The following is a 26,638-nucleotide window of genomic DNA, read 5'->3' as shown; positions in this document are numbered from 1 at the left end:
GCCGCCGAATGTGACGAGGACAGTAATAACACTACCTCTGTATCGGCGGTTGTAGACCTCTCTAGGGAGCGCTCCCGCTCCTCCACGTCTGTCCCCGGACCGACAAGTTCGGCTTATGCCCTACTTATGGGGACGTACACCCCGGCGACACTGACGCACACAAGAAACAAAGATAAACACACAACCCATGGCACTTCTTCTTCGAAGTTGAAGAAAGCCCTAGCGCCTACGGAGACGCAGAGCCTACCGGTGGCCTCCGCTGACCGTAAGGGTCGTAAGCCATCCCCGCAACCGCGACCTGCGACTGGGCTGTCCACAGATAAGGGTGCTACCACTAAAACAACAGACGATGTGCCTCGTAAGAGAGCGCCTACGGCGACAAGGCCTCGGCACCTCCCAACACGATGCCAGTAGAACCCTCGACGGACAGTTTAGCCGTCGAGAGCTTGGCTCATATAGTCTCCACTGATGCTCAGAGACGGGCAGCGAAGGATTTGCCGAGCCCCGCTCACAAAGCCAGGGAGACTCCGAGACAATTGGAAGGCAGGCAGGACCCTCCTCCTATGCCGAAGGAAAGACCTAGCTCACGAGAAGGCTTCTTAGAGGGCGAGGGGAGTTTATCCTCAACGCTATGTGAAAGAGCTAGACGGCTTCAGGCGGAAGAGCTTCCCTTTACGCCTCCACACCGTTCTGGGTTACCCCAATGGACTTTAGAAAGATTCCAATCATGTATGGATAAGCTGGTCAGGTTCATGTCCATGTAACACCCAAAAGATCAAAAGAGGTACTTCTTGAAGAACCTAGGGCTAAATACCCAAGACTATTTAACCCACTTCAAGAGGGGCTTAATACATATGACCTCACTGAAGAAGACTCTCACTTCCAAGAGGATGAGGAGTTCCTAAATGTTGAAGATCAACACAACCTAGAAGAAGAAGAAGGTTTTGAGGAAGACCCAGACATTGGTGGTGGGGGCTTCGAAGAAGACCCAGATGGAGGTGGCTCACAGCCCTGGCAGTCCCCAGGAGCGTCGACAGACCCTGACGTTCTGGACCTGTCCTCTCCTCAAACCACACCATTTATTAATCCGTCAACTATAGATGACCAACCTACTTTCAATGCGCTACTACGTAAAGCAGCAGCACATTTTGAGATTGATAAAGGGGAAATTACTCCTGAAATAGATTTTGTAGAAAAAATCATCTAGGAGAAACCTTCACAAAGTTGTACGCCTCACATGTCTGACCCCTCACAATACCCTCAAAGGAAAGCAAACTCCAGCAGAGGGGCTATAGTGATCTGTAGCTGTGGTTGGATCCCTGGTGGTAATGGCGCTGGATCTGACTGTTGTCACGTTTTATAGTGATGCCTGAATGTATGATCACGGAATCACTGCTGGAAACAATTAGGTTTTCATGTTGTTAGTTTTTATTGGTTTTTAGCAGGCAATTGGTTGCCTGGGTCTTGCAAGCATGATGAAATTGTGCAAATACTTCAGTGAGCTTGCAATATATTGTTGTACATAGACACCTTTGTTCACCCTTGGTAGCAGTCATAGCTCTGACCCTGAACAGATAGGTGTTCCTGTTTTGCAGTAGCCAAAGATTTTCTATCGTAGTAACTGTCATTTAACAAGCAAGGTAAACTAGTCCTCTTTATATGCTTTCATCTTCTTTAAACCCATGTTACTAATAAGTTTCAAGTGAAACATACTGAGCAAATCAAGATTCATATGGGGTAACTGAAATACAAAGAAATGAGCACAGGTATAACAGTTTGGAGGTTTAATTTTCTAAAAACAGAAAAAAGCTTCAAGGGTTTGTATTTATTTGAAGAACAGGGGTGTCAATTTCGATCAGAAATGACTTACTATAACACATTTACAGATGGTGAAGGCATTCCCACAAAGGGTGCCTTTATGCCAGCACAACAATGAGAATAAGTGATGAGCCAGTTTTTGAGGGTATACAAAAGTGGGACATATACCAGGGATGAAACAAAACAAACAGAACAAATATTTCTGATGTTTGTTAATCTGTTTAGAATCACATGCTGTGCATAGTCCGACATCGAGTGGTCACTGCGGAGTATTGCATTTTGTTTTTCGCAGTCGAAAAGGGGACGTTGACATAGGCGTGTCTGTAATACTATCCCTATAGTGACGTGCAGTGTACCCAACATCCCTCATGCGTCGAGGTCCCTCAGATTGTTTTTTTCCACCCAGAATCTGGTCGCACTAATGCGGAGCTCGTTAGAGACAAATTGCTGATACCATTTATTCGACCCTTGGTTGTTTTTATTTAAAATAACGTTAAATCAATCCCTCCTTCGACGGCTAAGCTGTTTCACTGCCGAATAACACCTTCGACGGCGGTGATTTCGACAGAGGCGATCCTTCGGTGCTGCCGAACACGTGGCCCGGCCTCGCCGGCCTATACAGTAGGGAGAGTGGGGGTCGTGGGACACTTCTGTTTCTTTCTAAGAATGCCTTTCTCTTTCACCCCCCTTTCCTTCAGGGTCGTTATCACTTTTAACTGTATCCTCAGCTATGGAGAGGACTCCTTTTAGATTTTGACCGCGTTGTAAGGGCAAATTCAAGTGGAAGGATAAGCATAAGCGGTGTAACTGTTGCTTGCCCTTCGACCACAAAGAGGACGGCTGTGCGGCCTGTAAAATTCTTCGCCCAAAGACTTTAAAGGACCGCAGGGTCAAGAGGTGGGCAGCCTACGCTTTGTCTAGAGCTGATTCCTCACCTGCCGCCGCCGAATGTGACGAGGACAGTGATAACACTACCTCCGTATCGGTGGTTGTAGACCTCTCTAGGGAGCGCTCCCGCTCCTCCACGTCTGTCCCCGGCCCGACAAGTTCGGCTTATGCCCTACTTATGGGGACGTACACCCCGGCGACACTGACGCACACAAGAAACATAAAGATAAACACACAACCCATGGCACTTCTTCTTCGAAGTTGAAGAAAGCCCTAGCGCCTACGGAGACGCAAAGCCTACCGGTGGCCTCCACCGACCGTAACGGTCGTAAGCCCTCCCCGCAACCGCGACCTGCGACTGGGCTGTCCACAGATAAGGGTGCTACCACTAAAACAACAGACGATGTGCCTCGTAAGAGAGCGCCCGTCGGCCACAAGGCCTCGGCACCCCCCAACACGATGCCAGTAGAACCCTCGACGGAAAGTGGAGTCGTCGAGAGCTTGGCTCATATAGTCTTCACTGATGCTCAGAGACGGGCAGCGAAGGATTCGCCGAGCCCCGCTCACAAAGCCAGGGAGACGCCGAGACAATTGGAAGGCAGGCAGGACCCTCCTCCTATGCCGAAGGAAAGACCTAGCCCACGAGAAGGCTTCTTAGAGGGCGAGGGGAGTTTATCCTCGACGCTATGTGAAAGAGCTAGACGGCTTCAGGCGGAAGAGCTTCCCTTTACGCCTCCACACCGTTCTGGGTTACCCCAATGGACTTTAGAAAGATTCCAATCATGTATGGATAAGCTGGTCAGGTTCATGTCCACCCCTGCACATGTAACACCCAAAAGATCAAAAGAGGTACTTCTTGAAGAACCTAGGGCTAAATACCCAAGACTATTTAACCCACTTCAAGAGGGGCTTAATACATATGACCTCACTGAAGAAGACTCTCACTTCCAAGAGGATGAGGAGTTCCTAAATGTTGAAGATCAACACAACCTAGAAGAAGAAGAAGGTTTTGAGGAAGACCCAGACATTGGTGGTGGGGGCTTCGAAGAAGACCCAGATGGAGGTGGCTCACAGCCCTGGCAGTCCCCAGGAGCGTTGACAGACCCTGACATTCTGGACCTGTCCTCTCCTCAAACCACACCAGTTAGAAATCCGTCACCTATAGATGACCAACCTACTTTCAATGCGCTACTACGTAAAGCAGCAGCACATTTTGAGATTGATAAAGGGGAAATTACTCCTGAAATAGATTTTGTAGAAAAAATCATCAAGGAGAAACCACCTACTAGCCAGGCCATTCCCCTTCTCGCCTCAGTCAAAAGATGACTTATTCCATCGTTATCAACACCTGCGTTGGTTAGAGGGGTCAACCCTAGAATTGAGAAGCCGTTTAGTCCCTCACCCTCTGACCCATTATACATTAAGGGTCACTCAATACCTGATTCCTTGGTAGTAACAACCACAAGGAAAAGGGCAGGGGTTCCGCTATCTACTAGCAAAGCACCCCCAGACAAGGAAGGAAAGAAACTTTACGCCCTGGGAAAGAGGATTGCAGCCTCGGAAGCCTTTTCCACCAGAATTGCCATTAACAATACCTTACTGGCAAGCTATGCGGATGCCCAATGGGGAAAGTTACGCCAAGACCTCGAAGAAGTCCCTGAGCCCCTACGAACTCGCTTGTTAGCCACTGTAACGGAAGGTACCCTGGTTAACCAAAGCATCATTAAAAACACACTACATGCTGCGGAGACGGCGGGCCGGTCTTTAGTTCAGGGGATACTTCTCAAGCGTCATGTCTGGCTCCGGAACTCAGGTTTTAAACCAGAGACCCAGTCGTCACTCATCAATAAACCAATCGAGGATTCCAACCTGTTTGGTAAGGCGGTGGATGACGCGCTAGAGACTGCTGAGAAGGATTTCGATACCCTTAAAACTCTAGACCAGATCTCAAGGCCTCCAAATAAGCGAAGTTATGCCAACAGACGCTTTTTGCGAGGCCAACGACAGCAACAACAGCAACAATAATACTCCTCAGCAGGCAACTGGTCCTCTACTCAAGGAACCAGCGGCCAATACGCTCAGAGAGGACAACGTCGTGGCAAGGGAAGAGATCGGGGCCCCACTCCTAGAGGCTCCCCGGCTACCAACACCAAATGACCCGAAGGTTCGGGTCCCCTCTCATGCGTCGCCGGTCGGGGGCCGGTTAACATCTTTTCTACCAGCATAGGAGGGTATAACAACAGACCGCTGGGTATTGTCAACTATAGCCCATGGCTACTGCATAGAATTCAGTCGGTCCCATACGTACAGACCCCCAAGGGGAAGACGCCTATCACCAGAGCACCTCGACATCCTTCTTCAACAAGTCCAACTGCTACTAGAAAAACGAGCAATAGAGGTCATGCCTCTATCACAGGTAACGGAGGGTATTTATTCAGTGTACTTCCTTGTACCCAAAAAGGACTTAACCATGCGCCCTGTACTAGATTTGCACCCAGCGAACAAATTTGTCAAACCTCAAAAATTTCGCATGGTGACCCTACAGGAGGTCATTCCCCTGCTTTCATAGGGAGATTACATGACAACACTGGACATGAAAGATGCATACTTTCATATTTTAATGTTGCCAGCGCACAGAAAATACCTCAGGTTCATGATAGAGGGCAAACACTACCAGTTCAAAGTGCTACCCTTCGGCATAGCGTCGCCGCCGAGGGTATTCACGAAAGTACTGGCAGTGGCAGCGGCCCACCTGCGCAGGTTGTCCATTCCAGTATACCCTTACCTCGACGATTGGCTCATAACCGGGGATTCTTACGAGACATGCTTCTCAAATACCCAAAAGACTGTAGACCTTTTGTTCCAACTGGGCTTCTCCATCAATGAAAAGAAGGCCAGCCTAGACCCCAGCCAGGTCAAGCAATTCCTAGGGGCTCTAATTCGAACAAAGGACGGCCTCGTCTTCCCCTCCAACGAGAGGGTCCAAAATATGCTGTTTCAGATCCCTCAAGATGTAGCCGGTTGAGAGGTGACGGTACGCACGGCAATGCGTTTGCTAGGAATGATGGCGTCATGTATATATTTGGTAACTCACGCGCGACTGCGCCCAATGCAAGAGTGGCTCAACAGCCAGTGGTGTCAGGCCAGCGGACAATGGGACGGTCTAGTGGTGGTCTCGCAGGCCTTGGTTCTCTCGCTACGGTGGTGGTCAAAGGAAAACCTTGTTAAAGGGAAACCATTCGCCACCCCCGCAGTGGAAGCCACTCTAACCACAGACGCATCCCTCACAGGATGGGGGGGCTCACCTATCCCATTAGACTGCACACAGAGTTTGGACTCTGAGTGTGGCGTCCAAACACATAAATCTGCTGGAACTACTGGCGCTCTTCAAGGCACTGAAGGCTTTTCAGGCACACCTTCAAGGGAAGACAGTGCTGGTCCTCACAGACAGCACCACAGCCATGTAATACCAGAACAAACAAGGGGGCAGACTGTCCAAGCTGTCCCAGAACATCTGGAAGTGAGCTCTCAAACACAACATGTTCCTGTTATCACAACATGTACCAGCGGAACTCAACCTGCTGGCAGACGAACTCAGCAGAGACTTCCCTCAACCCGCAGAGTATGAATGGCGATTACGAGAAGACATTGGGCCTCATTACGAGTCCGGCGGTAACCGCAGCGGTAAAACCGCCTGGTTACCGCCGGACTCGTATTACCATTCCGCCTCCGTGATTCCTGGAATTACCGGGGCATTACAACCCCGGTTTTCCGGGAATCACGGAGGCGGAATGGTGTTAATCCCCATTCCCATCGAGTCCTATGGGACTCGATGGGAATGGGGATCATGGAAACACCGGCAGCATCTCGTAATGCTGCCGGTGTTTCCTCGTCCGCCTGCAGGCGGGCGGTGTTAAACCCGCCAGGTCAGACCTGGCGGGAACATCACCTCCCGCCTGCAGGGGTCGGACTCAGTCCGGATACAACGGTGGCGGCGGGTTTACCGCCACCGTTATTTCCGGACCGCCTGGGTCGTAATGAGGCCCATTGTCTCTGACGTTTTCGCACTATGGGGCTTCCCAAAAATAGATCTGTTCACACTGGAGAACACCCAATGCCAAGATTACGCCTCCAGATATCCGCAGAACCGCTCCAAGGGGAACGGTCTCTGGATAACATGGTCAGGGTAATTTGTTTACGCTTTTCCCCCGACTCCCCTTCTCAACAAGGTAGTGCACAAGATGCACCAGGAACCAGTTACCATGATACTAGTGGCCCCGATGTGGGCCCAACAACCTTGGTTCGCTCACCTAATGGAAATGCCACTATCTCCACCGGTGTACCTACCCTGCCCGTACAACATGCTATCACAGGACAGGGGCAAGACACTGCACCCATGCCCACAGACCCTGAATTTAGCAGCCTTGCTCCTGAGGTCATAGAATTTGGACATTTGCAGCTCCCTCAAAGATGCATGGACATCCTTAGAGAAGCAAGGAAACCGAACACTCGTTACTGCTACTCCAGAAAGTGGAAACGGTTCGTCATATGGTGTAGAGGAAAGAGCATCAACCCCGTTGACTGGTCTCCCACACAGATTGTTCTTTACCTGACTCACTTATTAGACTCAGGGTTAGTCTTTAATTCTATTAAAGTTCATCTAGCTGCACTTTCCGCATACACCACGTCTCAACATAAGGTCTCATGGTGGAAAGTTCCAGTTATTAAAGCCTTCATGGAGGGAGTAAAGAGGATCCACCCTCCTATATCTAACCCAGCTCCCGGATGGGACCTGAACGTGGTACTAACCAGGCTCATGGGCTCTCCCTTCGAACCCATGCACAAAGCAACACTTAAAAACCTCACTCTTAAAACTGCTTTCTTAATAGCTATCACCTCCATTAGGAGAATAAGTGAACTACAAGCACTCTCTATACTAGACCCCTTTGTAACAGTTCACAAGGATAAGGTGGTTCTACGCACACATCCTAGGTTTGCACCAAAATTCATTTTGAAATTCCATGTCAACCAGTCTATAGAACTACCAACGTTCTTTCAAAACCCATCAAATTTGGGAGAAAAAAGCCTGCACACACTTGATGAGCGCAGAGCGGTCATGTTTTATATGGAAAGAACTAGACCACTGAGAAAGACTAATCAGTTCTTTGTCTCGGTGGCGGCAGGAAGAGAAGGAGATGCAGTTTCAAAGTCCACTATATCTAGATGGATTGTCCAAGCCAAGAGCACATTCTACTTGAGGCACTGGGGCTTCCATAGCATTCATTGCAAATGTCCCTTTGGAGTCCATTTGCAAAGCGGCAACCTGGAGTTCTGTACACACCTTTACAAAACACTACTGTCTAGATGCTCATTCTAGATCTGATTCCCAAGTGGGACAAGCAGTATTAAGACATCTTTTCGCTATTGTTCCTTCTCACAACCCACCTCCAACTCCGGGTACTGCTCGCTAGTCTATGCACAGCATGTGATTTTAAGCAGATTAACAAACATCAGAAGACATGCATTACTTACCGTAAAAGCATTTCTGATGATTGTATCTGCTTAGATTCACATGCGCCCACCCTTCCTCCCCGCTCGGATGGAAGGAACATAGACATCTTATTACTTTCTCTCTCTTTTATGTACTCACTCACGCCTAGAAGGCTCCCTCAGGGCGAGGAAAAAATACAAACAGAGGGACCTCGACGCGTGAGGGATGTTGGGTACACTGCACGTCACTATAGGGATAGTATTACAGACACGCCTATGTCGACGTCCCCTTTTCGACTATGAAAAACAAAATGCAATACTCTGCAGTGACCACTGGATGTCGGACTATGCACAGCATGTGAATCTAAGCAGATACAATCATCAGAAATGTTTTTACGGTAAGTAATGCATGTCATTTAACAAAACAGGTGACTTAAAAGGTGACAATATCCTAAGAGATTTAAGTGCTTCAAACTAAAGAGGAGTGCATCAGGGCCAAGTAGGGAGGAAGGGGTAGAGGGCTCCCTCTTTAGCAGGTAAGTGAAGTGTAAGCTGAGCTTTGAAGAGATCCACAGTGGGCTGGCTTTGTTTGTTATGTGCAGTGGGTTCCAGTGAAGCAGGGCGAGTAGGGAGAAAGAGCGGAAGCAAGAGGAGGCACAGAGAGGGTATGGGACGGGGCAAAGTTGAGTGCTCGGAGGGAGCGAAATGGTAAATTGACTGAGATACAAGAAGACAGGTGCCGAGGAGCAAGACCATTGATAGCTCTGTAGACTAGGAGAAGAAACTTGAAAAGGAGAAGAAACTTGAAAAGAGAGTGGTTGTGCATGGAGAGCCAACCAGCATGTTGGTGGATAGAGACTGGGGAGGATCTGGGTAAATTGTAGAAAGTGTGGGTGAAAAGCTTTGTCTTGAGGGATAAAGGAGTACACAGGAAGGCCAATGAGTAGGCTTGAGCAGTAGTCAAGTTTGCTGAGCAAGAGGGTGGATATTAGAGCTTTTGGAGAGTGCCTACTGAGAAATTGACATTTTCTAAATGTTGAGCAGGTTAATACGAACAGCAGAGGCAGCGGCAGTGATGAAGTGTTGAAGTGGGAGGTCGCAATCAAAGAGGACCCCAAGATTACGACTCTTGGGTGAAAGAGCAAGAAAGTCAGACAGAAAAGAGGGAAGTGCAGGGGTGGCTTTGGAAGCTGGTAGAAAGATAACTTCCTGTTTTTAAAAGTTCAGGATTGGGCAGCAGAGAGCCATCCTGAACTGCAGTGACACAGTTCGTAATCCATTCCAAGATGGCTGGGGCGAAGGAGAGCAATGAGAGAAATATTTCAATGTCATTAACAAACAAGCTGAGAGCGAAAGCCAAAGGATGAGTTAGGTCTTCCTAGGGCAGAAGTGTAGAGTGTGAAAAGCAGAGGTCCAAGGATTGATCCTTTGAAGACGCTGATAGGGTGAGTGGTGGGGGTCAGAGGTTTGTGGGTTCCAATAGATTTTTTAAAGGCCCGACCTTCCAGGTAGAAAGCAATCCATGGAAGAGCAGATTTGCATTAGGAGTGCTTGTCAGTGTCAAAAGTGTCAGAAAGGTTCAAAAGCATGAGTATAGAAGTGAGTTCCGAGTGGAGAGCATAAGAGAGAAAGTTAGAGACATGCATGAATGCAGTGTCGGTGGAGTGTTTACTATGAAAACCAGATTGAAGTGGACCTCCAGGCAATTATCCTGGGGGTACTTAGTGTTCCAGTCAAAGACCAGTCGCTCAAGGACTTTTGAATAATGGGGAAGGAGAGAAACTGGGCGATGGTAAGTTTGGGTCAGCAGAGGGTTTCTTCAATGGGGGTAATACAGTTGCAGATTTGAAGGAGGCAGGGAATAGTTCAGTGTGGAGAGAGAGGTTTTAGAGAGCTCATAGAGATATGGGCAAGTGATTGAGGCCAAGGCTTTCACCATTTGGGGAGAAAAAGGGTAGAAAGAGAGCAAGATGGGTTAGCACTGTGAAGGATGGGTGCTAATTCAGTAGGGGAGAAGTAGTAGAGAATAGAAGAGGTAAAGGGGAGAGGTGGTGGACTGAAAGAGGGTCGGGTCGGAAGAGAGAGAGAGAGAGGAGGGCTTTGAGTGTGTCACAAATTCTAGAGATTTTAGAGGAAATGTAGTGAGCAAAGCCATTAACAGGAAGGAGGAGGCTATGGATATTGGCTTGGAAGCTGTGACCCAATATTGAATGGAAGATGAAAGATTGCGGGGGTGATTGTGAAGGCAGGCGATTAGGTTTCTGAGGCATGAGGATTTGGCAGTCCAGTAAAGAGTTTAAGGAACCAAGGGAATTTTTGTAGGCTAGGAGTCGGATAGGCATACGTAATTTGCACTAGCGTCATATGTCATAGCTCATGTTTGTTTTGAGGGTCTGAATTTCAGAGGTCCTCCAAGGCTGAGGACTGGGATGGGAAAGTGTGCATTTGTGAGCAGGATAGTGTTGGTTAAATGGTGTCATAAGTGCATAGTGAAAGTCAGAGAAAGCACGGTCAATGGAAGAGCATGAATAGGGGGAAGAGGCAGAAGAGAACCCCCCACATCTTCAAGGTAAGGGCAATAGAGTGCTGTCTGAATTTCCTCTCAGTCATTGAAGAGGGGAGCTGAGGAGTAGAAGGTGGAGTGACAGAGATGTTAAAGAGAACAATTGAGTGATCAGAGGGAGAGGGTTCAATGGAGAGGTCAAAGGAGGAGAGTGAATTGGTGAGAAAGACAAGGTCAAGAGAGTTCCCACCAGAGTGGGTAATCTGGTTGTAGATGGAGTGGTCATTTAGTAGGGAGTTAAATTCAAGGAAGCTGGCTGCAGAGGGCCTGGGGAGGTTAAAGTCCCCCAGAATGATAATGGGAATTTCGCTAGAAAGTGGCTCAAGGAGAAGGGTCAGACCAAGGAAGGAGGAGTTGAGAGGACAAGAACAGTGAGAGGAGTAGGATGGAGGAGTTGAATAGCCACATATTCACAAGAGGAAGAGTTGCCATCAGACAGGGGTAGAGAGGCAATGTTGAGGGCCTTGTTGTTGGCAAGTGTAAGCAGGTCTCTCTAGATGTAATCCTTAAACAGGCTCAGAGATTATGATGTTCTCTTAAAGTGGAGTGCATGCTATATCATACTCATTACTGACATTTGATGTTTCTACTTGGGCTATTCCATATAAATAACCTTATGCTTTCCTACATTTTACAGAATCCACTGCTGCACAATACATTAACTTTGTGACACGTGTACAGACAAGAATTTATAATTATCTAAATGTTTAGCACTGAAGTGTTTTGACCTTTTAATGTACCCCCTTTCATGGTAACAGTCTGAACAAGGTGCTAACTTCCAGTTGAACAAATATGTCTAGCACTGACTCCTGGATTACTGTTTTCTGTCCCAAATCATTACAATCAAATTGTTTAGACAACAAGTAGTTTGACCTGAATTTAGCATGCCTTAAAAAGGAAAGGCATAACAGTAGAATGCTCATTGGGCAGACAAGAAAAACGAGCTTGCTGGATCCATGCAAAAATTCAGTATGGAGAAGAAAAAAGAATACAACTGAAACCAGATTCCTTAATCCACCAACAGGACCGCTGAGATATTCAAAATATACAGTGAAGTCATGAAGTCACATCACTTCAGATCTAACATTCCACTTCCCAAAATACGGTGACAACTTTATTAATTGATAAAATTTCAATGGCATCAGACAAAAACTGGACAAATTGCTGTCCGCCTCACGGCTGTCTGAGCAAGCCCCAAAGTACGACCTCCTCTTCATTCGCTCTAATCCCAGATGAAATGTTGAAATGGTGAAAACCTTCAAGGCCCCTGATGCAAGCCTAATGAAACACCCTTTCATTACCCTGGTGCCATGAGTCACCTCCCTGTGTAATTCTCTCACAATCTATCCATTCAATGGGCTGTGCCTTAAACCCGTGATCATAACACTATTAAAAATAAATGCTGATGCTACAATCCAAGCATATTTTCACCTGGTTTTGAACCTTTCAGGCATAAATCCTAGAGAACCTTATGATATTGCAACTTCTGGAATAGAGCAACTCAAATGCCATCCTATTTGATCGACAGTCCAGGTTCAGACCTTGCAGGATGTCCAAGTCTGTGCACACCAGAGAAGGACAATTCAAGGCCGTTGACAAAAAATAGCCAGTTGCAACAATCATTCCTGATTTATCAGCAGTAAGTAGCATAGTCGATCATGTAATATTTGATTAATCGACCCATCATCGTTTGGAATGGATCTTCTCCTTCCCCAGTTATCGCACAGTGCAGGTCTAGCAGGGCCAGTATTCTTGAGATCTGAGGGCTATGTGCTCTCCTCTTGGCCTATTTAACGCCTCTATTCAACACTTTACTCATGTTATAGTCATTCATTGTAAATATGTCACTTCTATGCGGACGACACGCAAGTCCACCTAACACAGATCTTAAATTAGGTGTCTAACAGCGACGTATGTCCTAAAAGGCCAGTTGGGGAAACAAGGCTCACATAATATATTTTAGAGAGCAGCATAGACCAAGACAGTTTATTGCATTGTAACACTATATAGAGAAACGATATAGTCCCTTTTACATTCAAGAAGCAGTCTAATCCCCGCCCTACCAAGACCATGGGCCTCATTACGACTTTGGAGGTAGCCATGGCGCTATTGGCGCCATGGCCACCTCCAAAATCGGGTCCGGGTCTGGGTTCCCTGAATGGGGAATTACCGGGCTATTCCGAGTTTGGAGGGCCCAGTAATTCCTCCTTCAGACAACCCGGGCACGGACCTTCCCCATTCCTATTTGAGCCCCCATAGGGCTCAATGGGAATGGGTGCGGGAGCTAACAACGGGCCGATTACGACCAGGCCGTTGTTAGCTCCCTGGTCCCCTCGCGGGACCCGCTCTGGACGTCTGGTAACACCAGACGTCCACATCGGGTCCCGCGAGGGACCTCGTAATAGTGCGGAATGCATTTAACAGCGCCGGCACCATTACCGGCACCGTTAAATGCATTCCGCACGGGTGGTAATGAGGCCTCATGACTTTTATAGAAAACCAAGTACTTCTGAATTGAAACCAAAACTTAGATAAAGAAAACAATGGATGATTGTTTGGCCCAAACCATTTGCATCTCCACAATAATCTGTTGTAGATTTACATGTCACACCCATCACTTGACTAAGAGCCTTCAAGAAAATCCAGTCTAATGGCAGCAACCGGTGGTCGGCCATCCCTTTCTGCATGAGATGGTAGTTTGCCAGTCGTTCATACAAAACCCATGATCCTTCATCACCCAAGGGTCCTGATCACGTGACGCCTCCAGTTGCCTAGGCCTTGATATATAATGGCAGCAGTACTAATGCAAGCTAATTTAATGCCTTGCTGCTACTTGGAATAATGTAACACCAATTGTAAACCTCAGGGTGTCCAAGCTATACCATATCTCCAACAAACACAGCTTTCTCCACAAAAATAATTGCAAAAATACAAGCTGCAGCAGAAAGAACAGTCAATTGCACAAGGCAGTGCATAGCATAAATATGAGTAAGAGTAGATTAGATATGTCACCACAAGACAAAATCTAAGATCTTACTTGACATAATCTACCTTTTACCTTGCTAGGATTTGTGTACCTTGTACCACACTCACCCCAGTGAATTCAGCAAGGAATCATGGAACTCATTTTTTTTTCAAAACGCTTTTATTTAACACACTGTGGGAAACAGCAAATACATAAACATAATCATCACAATTCAAGAAGACATGATGGCAGAGTCTTACACAGGACATAAGTAGCGCATAGTAAATACACCTCAACAACCCAACAGTCCCCACCTCTTGGAATTAATTTGTATACTAAACACTCATTCTGCCACCCGACCAATGGAGTATCTAAAACAGGAATTCTTTCTTCACTTCCTCCTTAAAGGTTACAGAGAGTACCTATGCCTAACAAACAATCCTCAATGTAATTAATTCCTCTAGACATGCCATCACAAGTATTTTAGCATGTTTTTGCATGTATAGCAATGTACATCCAGTTTTGTTTTTCAATTTTCAGTGGTACTCATTGGAAGATGTTATGTTTTCCATTAATCTTGTGAATCTACATAATTGAGAACGAATATATATATAATGAGGAAGAAATGAATTCTCCTGAAACAATATTATTATTGGAAACATCAAGAGCATTGAATGCCATTACTTAAATAGCGTAACACAAGGATTCTACAACATTGATATTTTCCCTGATAGATGTCATTATTGATTTAACTGACAGAAACATGTTGGAAGATTTTCTGCATTTATGATGCTAATAATATGCACCATCTTTTAAATACAAAATAAGATTTGTAAATTTGTGTCATATTGTGAAAATAAGTTGTAATAATAAACTTGGGGTTTGCCAATCTTGTTAGGGTGACAGAAGTGTAACATTTCTATTAACTATAGGAATGTGATTAATAGTTGCAAGTGTAACAATCTGTTTCTTCTTTTATTCTAAATTGTATAACAGTTTTTGTGTGTGTCTAATATGTATCAAATAGAATATATTTTTCAAAACAAAATATTACCACTGAAAAATTAGCTGGATATCACTTTTAGTCTGAAATTGACGCTACTAATATTCCGTAAACGTGTATCTAAAACAGCCAATTTCCATCTCAACCTGCTCAAAATGATCATGCCCTTTCTTGACTGCTGTTTAGTGATTAGCCCAGTGAGTTACTGTAGTGGTGTGTACACTGTACTTGTGCATCATCTACAAGTTAGGATTTGGAGAGCACACCCAGTGCTCGGCCTCAAAAAAGGGACTGCATCACCTAGGCTTTCAAATGCCCAAACTGGCTCCCAATTGAGCATATAGTAACCTTCAACATCGCATGCTTAATACACTGGGTGATATGGGGCTACTTTTCTTTGCATCTTTGAATCATTTGGCCGAGATACACCCCCACCATTTTCATCTAGAACAGGCCAGCTGTGTGGCATCAAACCAAATAATGCGTACGGTGCTCAATACTCAATTCTTCTCAGTTCTATGGGGCTGTTCGCCAATGCATCTGCTTCCAAAAAGGCTTCATGGCTCCTGGCCTAATAAGCTGCTCCTCATGGTCTTTGATATCTGATCAGCCCTCCCACAAACAAACTATACAAGAAGTGGACGGCTATTCACTATGAAAACGTGAATAATCTCCTTTTGCAAATGTTAGTTTGCTTCAGGAATCCAAAAATTTCTCGCAGTGTGAAAACACTTTCACAATCTTCCCATCCCCCTTGTCTTTTCTCTTCGCTATCCCTTTTAGCAATTGCCGCTCTGAAGCAAAATGGTTCTGCCTGTAGTTTACACTAGGCTTCTCCTAGAAAAGTCATGTTGGAGCTCAGATGGGCTAGAATCATTGACTGCCAAAGACCTCCAAGGAGACTGTCTGCATATAAGCAGACACCATCTATAGTCTGGCCTCCCCACCCCTTTAAGCAAGTAGGTATATAGTGAGCTCTCCTCCACTGAGTTCAGCTCTACTAAACTAAATTTCGTTGATTACACTGACATGCTTTCAGCAATAACAATTGCCACCTTTGATATATAATTTACAAACCACAAGGCCCACTGTAGTAACCTACAAATTGGCTTTATCATTGGCACCACTGCTGTCAAATCTGTTTTTACACAGTGACTGCCAAAACAACAGAAAAATGTATCTTCTCTGTGAAACATAAGTTGCTTTGGTAAATCGCGAGAGATGACATATGAAAAAGAAAACTCTTTACTTGCCTGCCAGCACACTTATTTGTATTGTTGTTTGTTTCAGTATGCCAGTGCTTGCAACTACAAATCAAAAAGAAAGTGCAAATAATCCATATTCCTTCAAAAAATAGTCTTAATGCTCCAAATCTGAAATAATCTAGATCGCCCTATAGGGATTTAACACCACGTTTTCCACTGTTCTGACTTCTCCAGGGAGTTTTTTACTGTTCACATTAATTTCAATGTAAAGTTAATTAGTTGTACCTCTTTATTTTGACCCCTTCATTGTAAATCTGGCTAAATTTGGACATGTATGATCCTTCCTTATCAGTCTTAAAACATACTGCACAACAATGGTGCATGCTAATTTTTGCCGAGATCTGTGAAATGGAAAAGGTTAATATTACTATATGAATAGCCAAACTAAATTTGGGCCAAAGTCAGTTTAGTTGTTTCAGTATTTAGTAAACTATGTTTGGGAGCCAATTTTAGAGAACATCCACTTTGTAATCGATTGTTAGAGAACAAGGGACCAAGAAGTGCAATCAGCAGAAAGCTTAAGTTAGTCAGACCTTTAGGGAAGCTCTCAGACTGGCTTACCTCTCTCACTCAAACCGCCACCCAAAATGGGTATAGTCACCCCAAAGCCCCTTGAAATCGACTTAAAAAGACGATAATCAGATATGTTCACAGTATAAATCATGTATGACATCTTGATGCAATTCTGTCACTTCAGTGATGTCTTTCAAGGCTTTTCTAAACATAAGTGGTCCACATAATTATCCATGTATCAGGCAGACAATTGTAAGCAGTGGGGGAAAAGTCTAGAAATTGTGTGTTTATTGGGGGGTGGAGGGGGTAAAGCATTGGAAGCGACAGGCATGGTCATTGCCGGATAAGTTCATACTAATAGTATAACGATTGACTGTGGGGCTTTCTCTTCTCCATCAAAAGTCCATTGTGACACATATTCACTTCCTTCACTTCTTTTCAACAGGCTAAAACCATTCGAGAGTTTGACAAGCGGCTCACCTCTGTCATGTTTGGCTACCCTACAATTGAGGACTACTACAGAGACGCTAGCCCATGCCATACGCTGAAGTCCATAGAAATTCCCGTGTTATGCCTTAATGCCTTGGATGATGCTTTTTCCCCTGCTTATGGTAAGCTAAAGCTCTTTCTATTTCTAGGAGAAAAGGATGCATGGGTGGCACTCTGCCAACAAATTGCCCTGTGTGTATTTTAGCTTGATCATAATGACTAATGTGGATTGTATTTGTTTGTGGCAGAGCAACATGTCAGAAGGGGCACTAATAGTGGACACACCCTTACTAGCCCTTTGAAACTGGAACAGTATTATAATGTACTAAAAGAAAACTAAACTAACTGCAGATCATATGGGATATGTTAAGTGTAGGTTAAAGACTATTATCTATAAATCCTGTTAAGTGTGTCTCATATTACCCAACCTGTAACAGAAAAGGAATTGTGTCTATCTTTTTACACCAAACAAGAAAATGTTGAACTGCTCTTCAAGTCACGTATGTAAAATTGTATTTCCTTGCTGCAGTGACAAAAGCATTCCTGAAGTCGTTGTCTAACCTTGATTAAGGAATGTCTTTTAATTATCATTTCAACTATACATCCTCCACATACAAAGCTAAACTCGCCTCTTGAGAAGCATTATAATTCTACTTTTTTTCTATTTATTATGTATTTATAAAGCATATGTACATCTTAGGGTATTTTGGCGGTCGAACTGAAGATATAGCCTTTAGCGCAAGAGATGGAGTAAGCTCAGCCGGGCTCAGTCGGAAAAAGGACTATTTGGTTTGAAAAATCAATTTTTGTAGCTTATGAAAGCAAATTAGGTCTTCAAGGGGTCTCTCCTCCTTAACGCGTAGACCATTACGTTGCCCCCCTATCCCTGCACCACCTGAGTCGCTAGATGCCATCCGCCCCACTCCTCCCTGCCACCTTGTACAACTGTACTCCTCCTCTGTGCCCCTCTGTATCCCATCCTCTGCTGTATAACTGTACTGTTGTATACCTCTGTAAAGCACTCCATTGCTTCTCAAAGCTATGTCCGCGCTTCATAATAAATACCATGATAATAATAATAATAATAATGTTTCTCTCAGTATCTAGTATTGAATTCCACAACCTTGATGCTTTTGTGAGTCATCTGTGTGCAGCCTGAACTTCATTATCATTCTGGTGACAAGATAAACCTGTGTTGCTATGTCGAGGAGTGGGGGTTGCAGAGAATACTGTGAGAAACCTGAAGTATTTTCCCACCTACTCGCCCGGGATCCTCTGTTCAGATGGCCATGGAAGGGCCATTGCTTTTGGATCCCGATCATGGGGGGTGGAAAAGCGAGGGAGGATCAGCTGAGTGGAGGGTCACGAGGGTTTGGGAGGAGGATACCCAAGGGTGAGACATGGTATTCCCCCAGTCCCAAAAATACCCCAACCTACTCTCCCTCAGCCTTTATTGGGTACCTTCAATCTCACCCCATATCACCCTACCCATTTCCAACAAATACTGAGATGAGGAGGCGGCAACTAAGATCAGTAAATATCACCCTTGGGAATAACATGGGGAAGATAAAGGAACCCTACTATTGTATGAGTTCAAGTTGTCCAACTAATAGCTAGGCCGGGTCAGGCATTTAATAATAACCACTCAGACTCAACTTGACTTGTTTTGACACTATAAAAGGTGTGGTCTTGCACAGGGGAATGAGCAAGCTGGGGAGGCATACTGGACCAGAGAAGTCAAGAAGCTGTGAGCTGCAGAAAGGATCTGTAGGAGAGTGGCGTAACTCAACGCTGGCCCGATGCTTGAGAGAGGTTGCAGCGTGGCTAGGGAGCTATGTCTCCTGAGAGCTGGAGCGAGGCAGCTGGTATCCTGCTGGCGGTGTCCGTGCATTTGCTCATTCCCTTAGGCTGTGTGCCGCGCCCAGATGTGTCCGAGGGGCAGGTGGTGAGACCCTTACTTTGACCCAAAGAATCCAGGAGAGACTGCTCGCCCGCGCTATGCTACCTGGTGAGTTTTGCATGAGAGAGAGAGAGAGAGAGAAACTCAGGAGCGCGCGGGTGGTTGGAGCGGGAAAGGGAGAAAAGCACGATTTGTAAAGCGGCACAGAATGGAAAGCCAGAAGGACAGTTTAAAGAGACAGGGTACAAAAAAAGGAATAAGGAAAGTGAAAAGAAGGAGAAAGCGTGCTAGTGGCACAGAAGGAAGAAAAAGGAACATTAACGACGCAGAAGTAACGCAAAGTCCAGAATAAAAGAAAAGGATGCAAGCAACCCCGAAAGAAGGAAACAAGTGCAGGTGTACACGGAAGAGTGAAAGAAGTGAGCAAGAGGCATGATAGGAAAAGGACTGTGCAAGAGGCACGATAGGAAAAGGACAGGTGCAAGTGTGCACCACAGGAGGGGAGCATGCATGAGGCACAACAGAGAGAAAGGGAAAGACAGTGCAAGTTGGCACGGCAAAGTGAAAGGAATACGAACAGATGAAAGTGGTGCAGGAAGCACCTGGAGATAAAAAGTACAAAGCAAAGAACAAGTGTAAGAAATAACAAGAGGGGCAAAGGATCAGAGTGGTCCGGCTTTGGAAAAGCAAAGAGCCTGACGTTTTCAAAAGCCTCTGATTCTACCCTGTGAAAGGATTGTATGTCAGAGAAACTGGATATAAGGAAAAGGTACATCCTGACCAGCTGAACTTGTGTTTCAAACTAGATGGGAGTAAGCCTGGGGAAGGGAACTCTGAGAGGCCTACCAAAGCTGAATACTTAGTTTGAAACAGAGAGACATAAGCTCGGGGAAAGGCACCGTGAGAAGCCTAAAAGGAATTGTGATATATTTTGTTTTGTTTGAAACTGAAAGGGGCGTACCTTTGGGGAGAGGAATCCCTGAGAGGCCTACCAAAGAGAGAAAAGAGCATCCTGATAAAACTGACTTCGTGTTTGAAAGCTGGAAGGAGCCTGGGCTTGGGCAAGGGTACCCTGGGAGGCCCAACCAAGTTGGAGACTTGTAGTGTTGAAAGGATTGAGGCATGGGGAAGGAACCCTGAGAAGCTTCAAAGGGAACTTTGTCATATTTATTTTGTGGTGTTTGGAACTTGAATAAGTTGAAGCTTGGAAAAGTGAACCCCAAGGAACCCACTTGAAACCACTACCATGGCTCGGCAGGGAAGATCGTATGAAAAGGCCTTTTTTGATTGAACTCATTTTTGTGATATTGACTAAACTACACCTGGTGAGGAGACAAACTGAAACCAACTTTGGTTTCCAATTTTCTGCTGAACCACTGTTTTCCTTTTTAAGACTCCCTATCACATTTTTGTAAAGAGTGAGGGCAAGCATAGGTTTAGACACAGACAGCCTTTTATTTTGGATTATTAGCCATGGCCATTAGAAACATCAGTTAACGCAACCATCCATTTAGATTTAGGGCCAGTCAGGTCTTAGACCAACCCAGGAACCTTCATAAATAAAGGTTTGAAACAAACACCTTTGAGTCTGTGTCTCTCTTGTTACCATGCCTATCTCACATACTGCGTCCGCTGTGGGATTCGGCTCAACTGATAAAAGTTGGGGACCCAACCCGATTAGAATACAACAACCATTAAAACCAAGCCCACTAACAAACCTAGGCCATAAGGAAACAGCCAACATCTTCCTCCCCACCCACAGATCATTTTCCCCTGAAAAAGAAATTAACCAGCCCTGCAGAGACTCACCTATAGAATGGGGGTTACCTTTCATCCTTTGACCCCACAGGTGATTCCTCTTGAAAGGAAAGTGGTGGAAGGTAATATCTATCCCCTTCGGTGTCCCCAAAATTGAGACCACGGAGAGACAAGATCCTAATATTTACGGATTTACATATAAGCTTTTCCATCAGCTCAGCCATCTATGTAGTACCTCGCAAAAATAGAGAATTAAAGTACTACCCCTTCACTCTTGTGGAAATGAGCTGCGATTGGATCTGCTCAACTGCTCTCCCGCTCCAATAGAGATTAATAGGGGTGAGGTAATGGGAAACCTTGTGTATGAGAGTATGTGGGAACCCCTATACAAGAGTGCCATGGAAACCCCAGATCTATTTGACTACCACCAGAATGATAATCCTGGTTTAAAGGGGCAGGAGAGGAGTTTTTTCTACCCTAAGAGGGATTGGTCTCTGAGGTTAACACCTTTATCAGATAATAAGGCACCACCTGATTATACGCTTATTTCCTTAGAGGACCTGGTTCCCTTATGGCAAGGGTTACAGTTCTCTCTGAAAGACTAACCCGTGAGGATCCAGAATCAGAACAATTTTTTCTAGAACAATCTTTTGCTTTTTCACCCAAAAAGGAGAAGCTAGTTAACTGGGAGAGTAGCAAACCAAATCCAACCAGATGGGGGGAGACTTCACTGTAAGTCCACTATCCCAAAGCCACCATCTTTGGAGTCCCTGGGCCTCATTACAAGTGTGGCGGTCCGAAAACAAGGGTGCCAGTAGGCTTACCGGCACCCTTGTTTCTGGACTGCCACACTACGAGTCTGCCTGCGGGGGCCACTGCACCTGACAGGTCTGACCCAGCCAGGCACAGTGGTCCCGGCATGCAGAGTTGCAAGATAAGCACCGGCACCGTCAGCAATGGACTATGGCACTCCGTGGGGATTGGGACTTACAAAATCTGGCGCCTGACTTCCCACACCGTCGGGACTTGTGATGTCCCGGTGGCACCGGGAAGTCAGGCACTGGAATCACTGATACGGGGTTGGCAGCAACCCCGTAATGAGGCCTCTTGTCTTCTACTGGTGATGAACCCGACCTTTTATGGGAAGAGTGGGAACCCTCATTGAGAGACATTCTTTTAGACCAGGAGGAGAAGAATGCGACTGTCACGACCCTCACCCAAAACCCCCTCTGGCAAATCCATTGGCCAGGTGGAGTCAGGACTCAGGCCTCTAGAGCCTGGCATCCTCTTCAAAAGCCCTCATGGGGCCAGTCTTGGCGCCTATGGCGCCATGCTCATACACCATGAACAACAATGTGCTTGGGAACTACTTTATTGTATTGTCAGCCAATATGGAGGCATCCACATAGCTTGGTTCCCTAAGAACCAAGCTATGCGGTCTAGTGTTTTGGGTGTGGCAGGCCTGGAACTACTCTCTCTGGTACTACTTTACCTGGGCTATATAAACCACACCCTGACTGCAGAACATGCTTCGTGTTACTTTGCAGCTTGCAACGTGACGCTCACCGTGTCCAGCTATTTCCTCGAACCTCGGAGAAGCAGAACCTGCAAGGGGACAAAAGGAACATCATTAGCAGCAGCATCTTACCTGCAGTCTTCATCTTTAAACACTTGCAGCTACTGAGAACAGCTTCCTCGAATCTGCAAGCCTCCCGGACAGAACGACCTGAAAGAGGAAGATAGAGGCAACATTAAAGAAAGCAGTAGGGACATTTACAAATTACGAACTGCTCAAAAGGCTTACCTGGCTGGTCGCCTCTCGGCTGGCACCACTCCGGACATTCCACTCACGCTGAAGAACACTGCGACCCACAAGGAAGGAAAACACAGATTAGCAAAGGCAAGACTTCGCAGCGCTGCGCATAGCGCTTACTTACCGCATCATAGCGCTCTTAATGCGCCATCATTTACCAGTGGGGCTCAATCAAGCCAGTTCGCCGCGCTGAAGCTCCGCATACCTAAGGGAGAAAAAAGAGACATTTTAAACAAAGAAAGGCATGCAGGATAACAACAAAACTAAAGAACAGCAATAAGACCTACCTGAACAATATCAAACGGGCCGGCGTCAGTGAAGTAACTGGACTGCACTCGCCCATGAAAGACAACGCGCCCCTGCAAAGAAGGCAGGACGGAGAGCATGCCTAATTCTACCACAAGGTGAGGAGAGGGCGCCAGAGGGACTGAAAGCATACGGGGTGGAGGGAGGATACTTACCCCAGTCGGTCAGTCTTGAACACAGTCCTCCTGTATTTTCAGGCAGAACCTTCCCCGCAGACCACATCAGGGCAAAGCTGAGAAGCATACCAGCGAGTGGCGTCCCTGTGGATACCAGGTGAGCGTAACAGAACACGAAGCCTACCATAACAAATCAACCTGGGCGCCATAGAGACATCAGAAATGGACCAATTGGCCCAATTACTAGGAGAGCTTCATTCTGCCCGACAAGAGACTAATGCCCTCCGGAGAGTCCTAATAGTGACCAAAGAACACACTAAAGAGATTAGCAGGCAATACTTGCAATCACAGGCAGGACAGACGCCTCTACCTGGAAGCAATCCAACGATGCAAAACCCTGCCATACCACCCACTCCGGTACAGATCATGTTACCTGGAACAGTGCACCTGGCATCACCAGAAAGGTTCTCAGGCGACCCACAGAAGTATGCGGCATTCATCAATCTGTGCCGCCTTCACTTTCGTGTAGGCCTGGAGCATTTCCAAACGACCAAGCTCAGCTAGCTTTTGTCTTATCATACCAGAGTGGTAGTGCAGCAGATTGGTCGGCGCCGTTGGTAACCCATGACGATCCTCTATTACATTACTTTGGGGGGTTCCAGAGAGAAATGGAAAAACTTTTTGCTCGCCATACCCAGGAACAAGCAGTAGAAAATGAACTCTTGTCCCTCCGACAGGGGAATCAGGACTTGTTAACGTACATTGCTACCTTCAACAGACTGGTTGCCGAAGCTAGGTGGCCAGAAACAAAAGAACCACGTTATTCCATTGAGGCTTACGAGGTGAATTAAAGGACGTCTTAGCCCAGGTGGTTGTTCCAACCAGAGACTGTGCAGAATTCATAAATCTGGTCGTGCAGCTAGACCACCGGTTGCAGGACCGAAAGGCAGACCGGTCTAAGACGGACCCTCGGACGGCGTATGTTCGACCAAGGGAAAACACACCCCGAGTACCTGAAAATGCGGTAGAACCCATGCAAATTGGAGGGATACGGCCTCCATTAACAAAACAAGAGCGGGACAAAAGAAGACAACAACAGCTTTGTTTGTTTTGTGGGAAACCAGGACATTTCCTGAAGGACTGTCCAGTAAAACCCCCAAGAAGAACAGTTGGGGCCACAGAGAAGGATGAAGCTAAGGAATCAGGAAACTACCAAGCTCGACAAAGATAGAGGTCAGTTTGTCGAGTGAGAAGAAAGAGTTACTGACCTCTCACTTTGCAATACCAGTGATCTTAATTAACCACCAACAGTCGTCAAGAATGCATGCCGTTGAAGCATACATCGATAGCGGAGCAGTTGGAAATTATATTGATCAAGAACTGGCAGCAGAGATGGGGCTTCCTTTGTGTTCTAAGCCAACTATGGACAAGGTAACCACCGTGGATGGGACAGAAATCGCTTCGGGACCAGTAACCCAGTGCACAGCCAGGGTAACCTTGCTGTGCCAGGACGGACATCGGGAGTCTATTTCATTCGATCTCATCAAGGCACCTCAGTTCAGGCTAATACTAGCGATGCCATGGTTGGTTGCTCACAACCCTTTGATAGACTGGAGGGCACGAAAATTAACCTTCCCCGGTGACTGCTCCCATGCCTGCTATTACCAAGAGGAGAAACCCGACGTCTGTATCCCCATGACTCCCAGAGCGACAGTATCAACCCTGGGAGCAACTAATACCTTGCCAAGCGAATACCATGATTTCCAGGATGTTTTTCGAAAGGACCAAGCCAATACATTGCCGCCGCACAGGCCCCATGACTGTCAGATCGACCTTGTTCCTGATGCACAAATCCCTTGCGGCAGGATCTACGCTCTCACAGAACCAGAAAACCTTCATTTGAAATCCTATTTAGACCAGTACCTTGCAAACGGATTTATCCATCCTTCGAAGTCCCCCGCAGCCAGTCCTTTGTTCTTCGTACCGAAAAAGGAAGGAGACTTGAGGACCTGTATTGACTACCGCGCATTGAACCAGCTCACCGTGAAGCGCTACCCCTTGCCACTTATCCCTGAGATGCTAGACCAAGTTAAAGATGCCCGGATTTATACCAAATTGGACCTTCGAGGAGCATACCACCTAGTCCGAGTAAGAAAATGAGATGAATGGAAAACCACCTTCTGTACTAAGTACGGCTTGTTTGAATATCAAGTCATGCCCTTCCGGTTATGCAACGCTCCTGCGGCATTCCAATATTTCATGAATGACGTCTTAAGGGAGTTAATTGATGTGTGTGCCTTAGTGTACATAGACAACATCTTAGTATACTCAGCCTCGGAACAAGATCATGTCAGGCACATTCGTTTAGTCCTCACCAAGCTCCGTCAACATTGCTTGTTTGCAAAGCATGAAAAATGCATTTTTCACGTCACCGAAGTAGAATTTCTTGGTTTTATCCTTACTCCAGGAGGCATCAGAATGGATGTGCACAAGGTAGATGTCATTCTGAAATGGCCTTCACCAACGTCTCGGAAAGGGGTACAAAGCATGCTGGGCTTTGCGAACTTCTACCGCCGGTTCATCCCAGACTTCTCTCAGGTTGTGCACCCAATCACAGTACTATTACGAAAAAACAATAAAATGTTTGCTTGGACCGAAGAAGCAGAAGAAGCCTTTCAGGAACTTAAACAGAGGTTTACCTCTGCTCCAATCCTGCCACATCCTCGTCCAGACATCCCTTATATCGTTGAAACTGATGCGTCCAGTCTGGCAATGGGGGATGTCCTTTCACAGAGAGACCCGGAAACCGGCCAGCTACATCCTGTGGTCTTCTGGTCAAAAAAGTTCTCACCTCCAGAGATTAATTATGCCATCACGGACAAGGAACTCCTGGCTATCAAATCCGCCTTTAAAGCCTGGAGGCACTACCTTCTGGGGGCCAGACACACCATTACAGTCATCACAGACCACCGAAACCTGCAATATCTCAAAACAGCCAAGGCCCATTCCTCGCGCCAATTACGGTGGGCCCTTTTTTTCGCCGAATATGATTATGTAATCACATTTCGACCAGGAGTCAGAAACGGAAAGGCGGATGCCTTATCTCGCATGGGCATAGATGAAATAGTATAGGGTATCACGACAGCCTTAACACAAACAGAACTACGAAAAGAAATCCAACAGACAATGAATCCTGATGCCTACCTCGCATGGCAAACTCAAGGAGAACAATATACCATCAAGGACCACCTACCCTTTTTTAGGGATCGCCTATATGTACCCAAGAAGGAATTACACCAGCATATTATTTCAAACTATCACGATTCACTGATCGAAGGGCATCCTGGGATCGCCAAAACCCTAGCTAAGGTGAAAGAGAACTTTTGGTGGCCTACCTGGCGTAAGGACATCATTCAGTATATTCAGTCCTGCGGTGTCTGCGCACAAAATAAATCACAGAAACAAAAACCATCTGGTCTCCTACAACCATTGGACATTCCTCCAGTTCCATGGCACACTCTTTCCCTTGACTTCATCACTGATCTACCTCCAAGCCAAGGGTTCAACACCATCCTTGTAGTTGTGGACTTATTCTCGAAGATGGCCCATTTTATTCCTCTCAAAGGCCTCCCAGACGCAGCCACTTTAGCGAAAGTGTTCCTGGAGGGCGTGGTTAAGCTACATGGCTCCCCTTCGGTTCTGGTCTCTGATCGAGGCAGCCAGTTTGTTTCAAACTTCTGGAAAAAATGCT

The 26,638-nt window shown here is 46.1% G+C and overlaps 1 protein-coding gene across 1 annotated transcript in view; it reads left to right on the top strand.

Annotated features, from left to right (window-relative positions):
• The window catches only part of ABHD3 (abhydrolase domain containing 3, phospholipase), a 582,671-nt gene that overhangs the window by 529,126 nt on the left and 26,907 nt on the right, over positions 1-26,638 (top strand). The window contains exon 8 of the mRNA XM_069620889.1: positions 16,951-17,116. Within this exon, the coding sequence (XP_069476990.1) occupies positions 16,951-17,116 (166 nt within the window). The remainder of the gene's footprint in view (positions 1-16,950; positions 17,117-26,638) is intronic.

The sequence above is a fragment of the Ambystoma mexicanum genome, chromosome 5q, assembly GCF_040938575.1.
Source record: "Ambystoma mexicanum isolate Mex_15411 chromosome 5q, UKY_AmexF1_1, whole genome shotgun sequence".
Classification (NCBI taxonomy): domain Eukaryota; kingdom Metazoa; phylum Chordata; class Amphibia; order Caudata; family Ambystomatidae; genus Ambystoma; species Ambystoma mexicanum.
The sequence above is the reverse complement of the archived record's forward strand: the minus strand, read 5'-3'. Positions and strand labels throughout refer to the sequence as shown.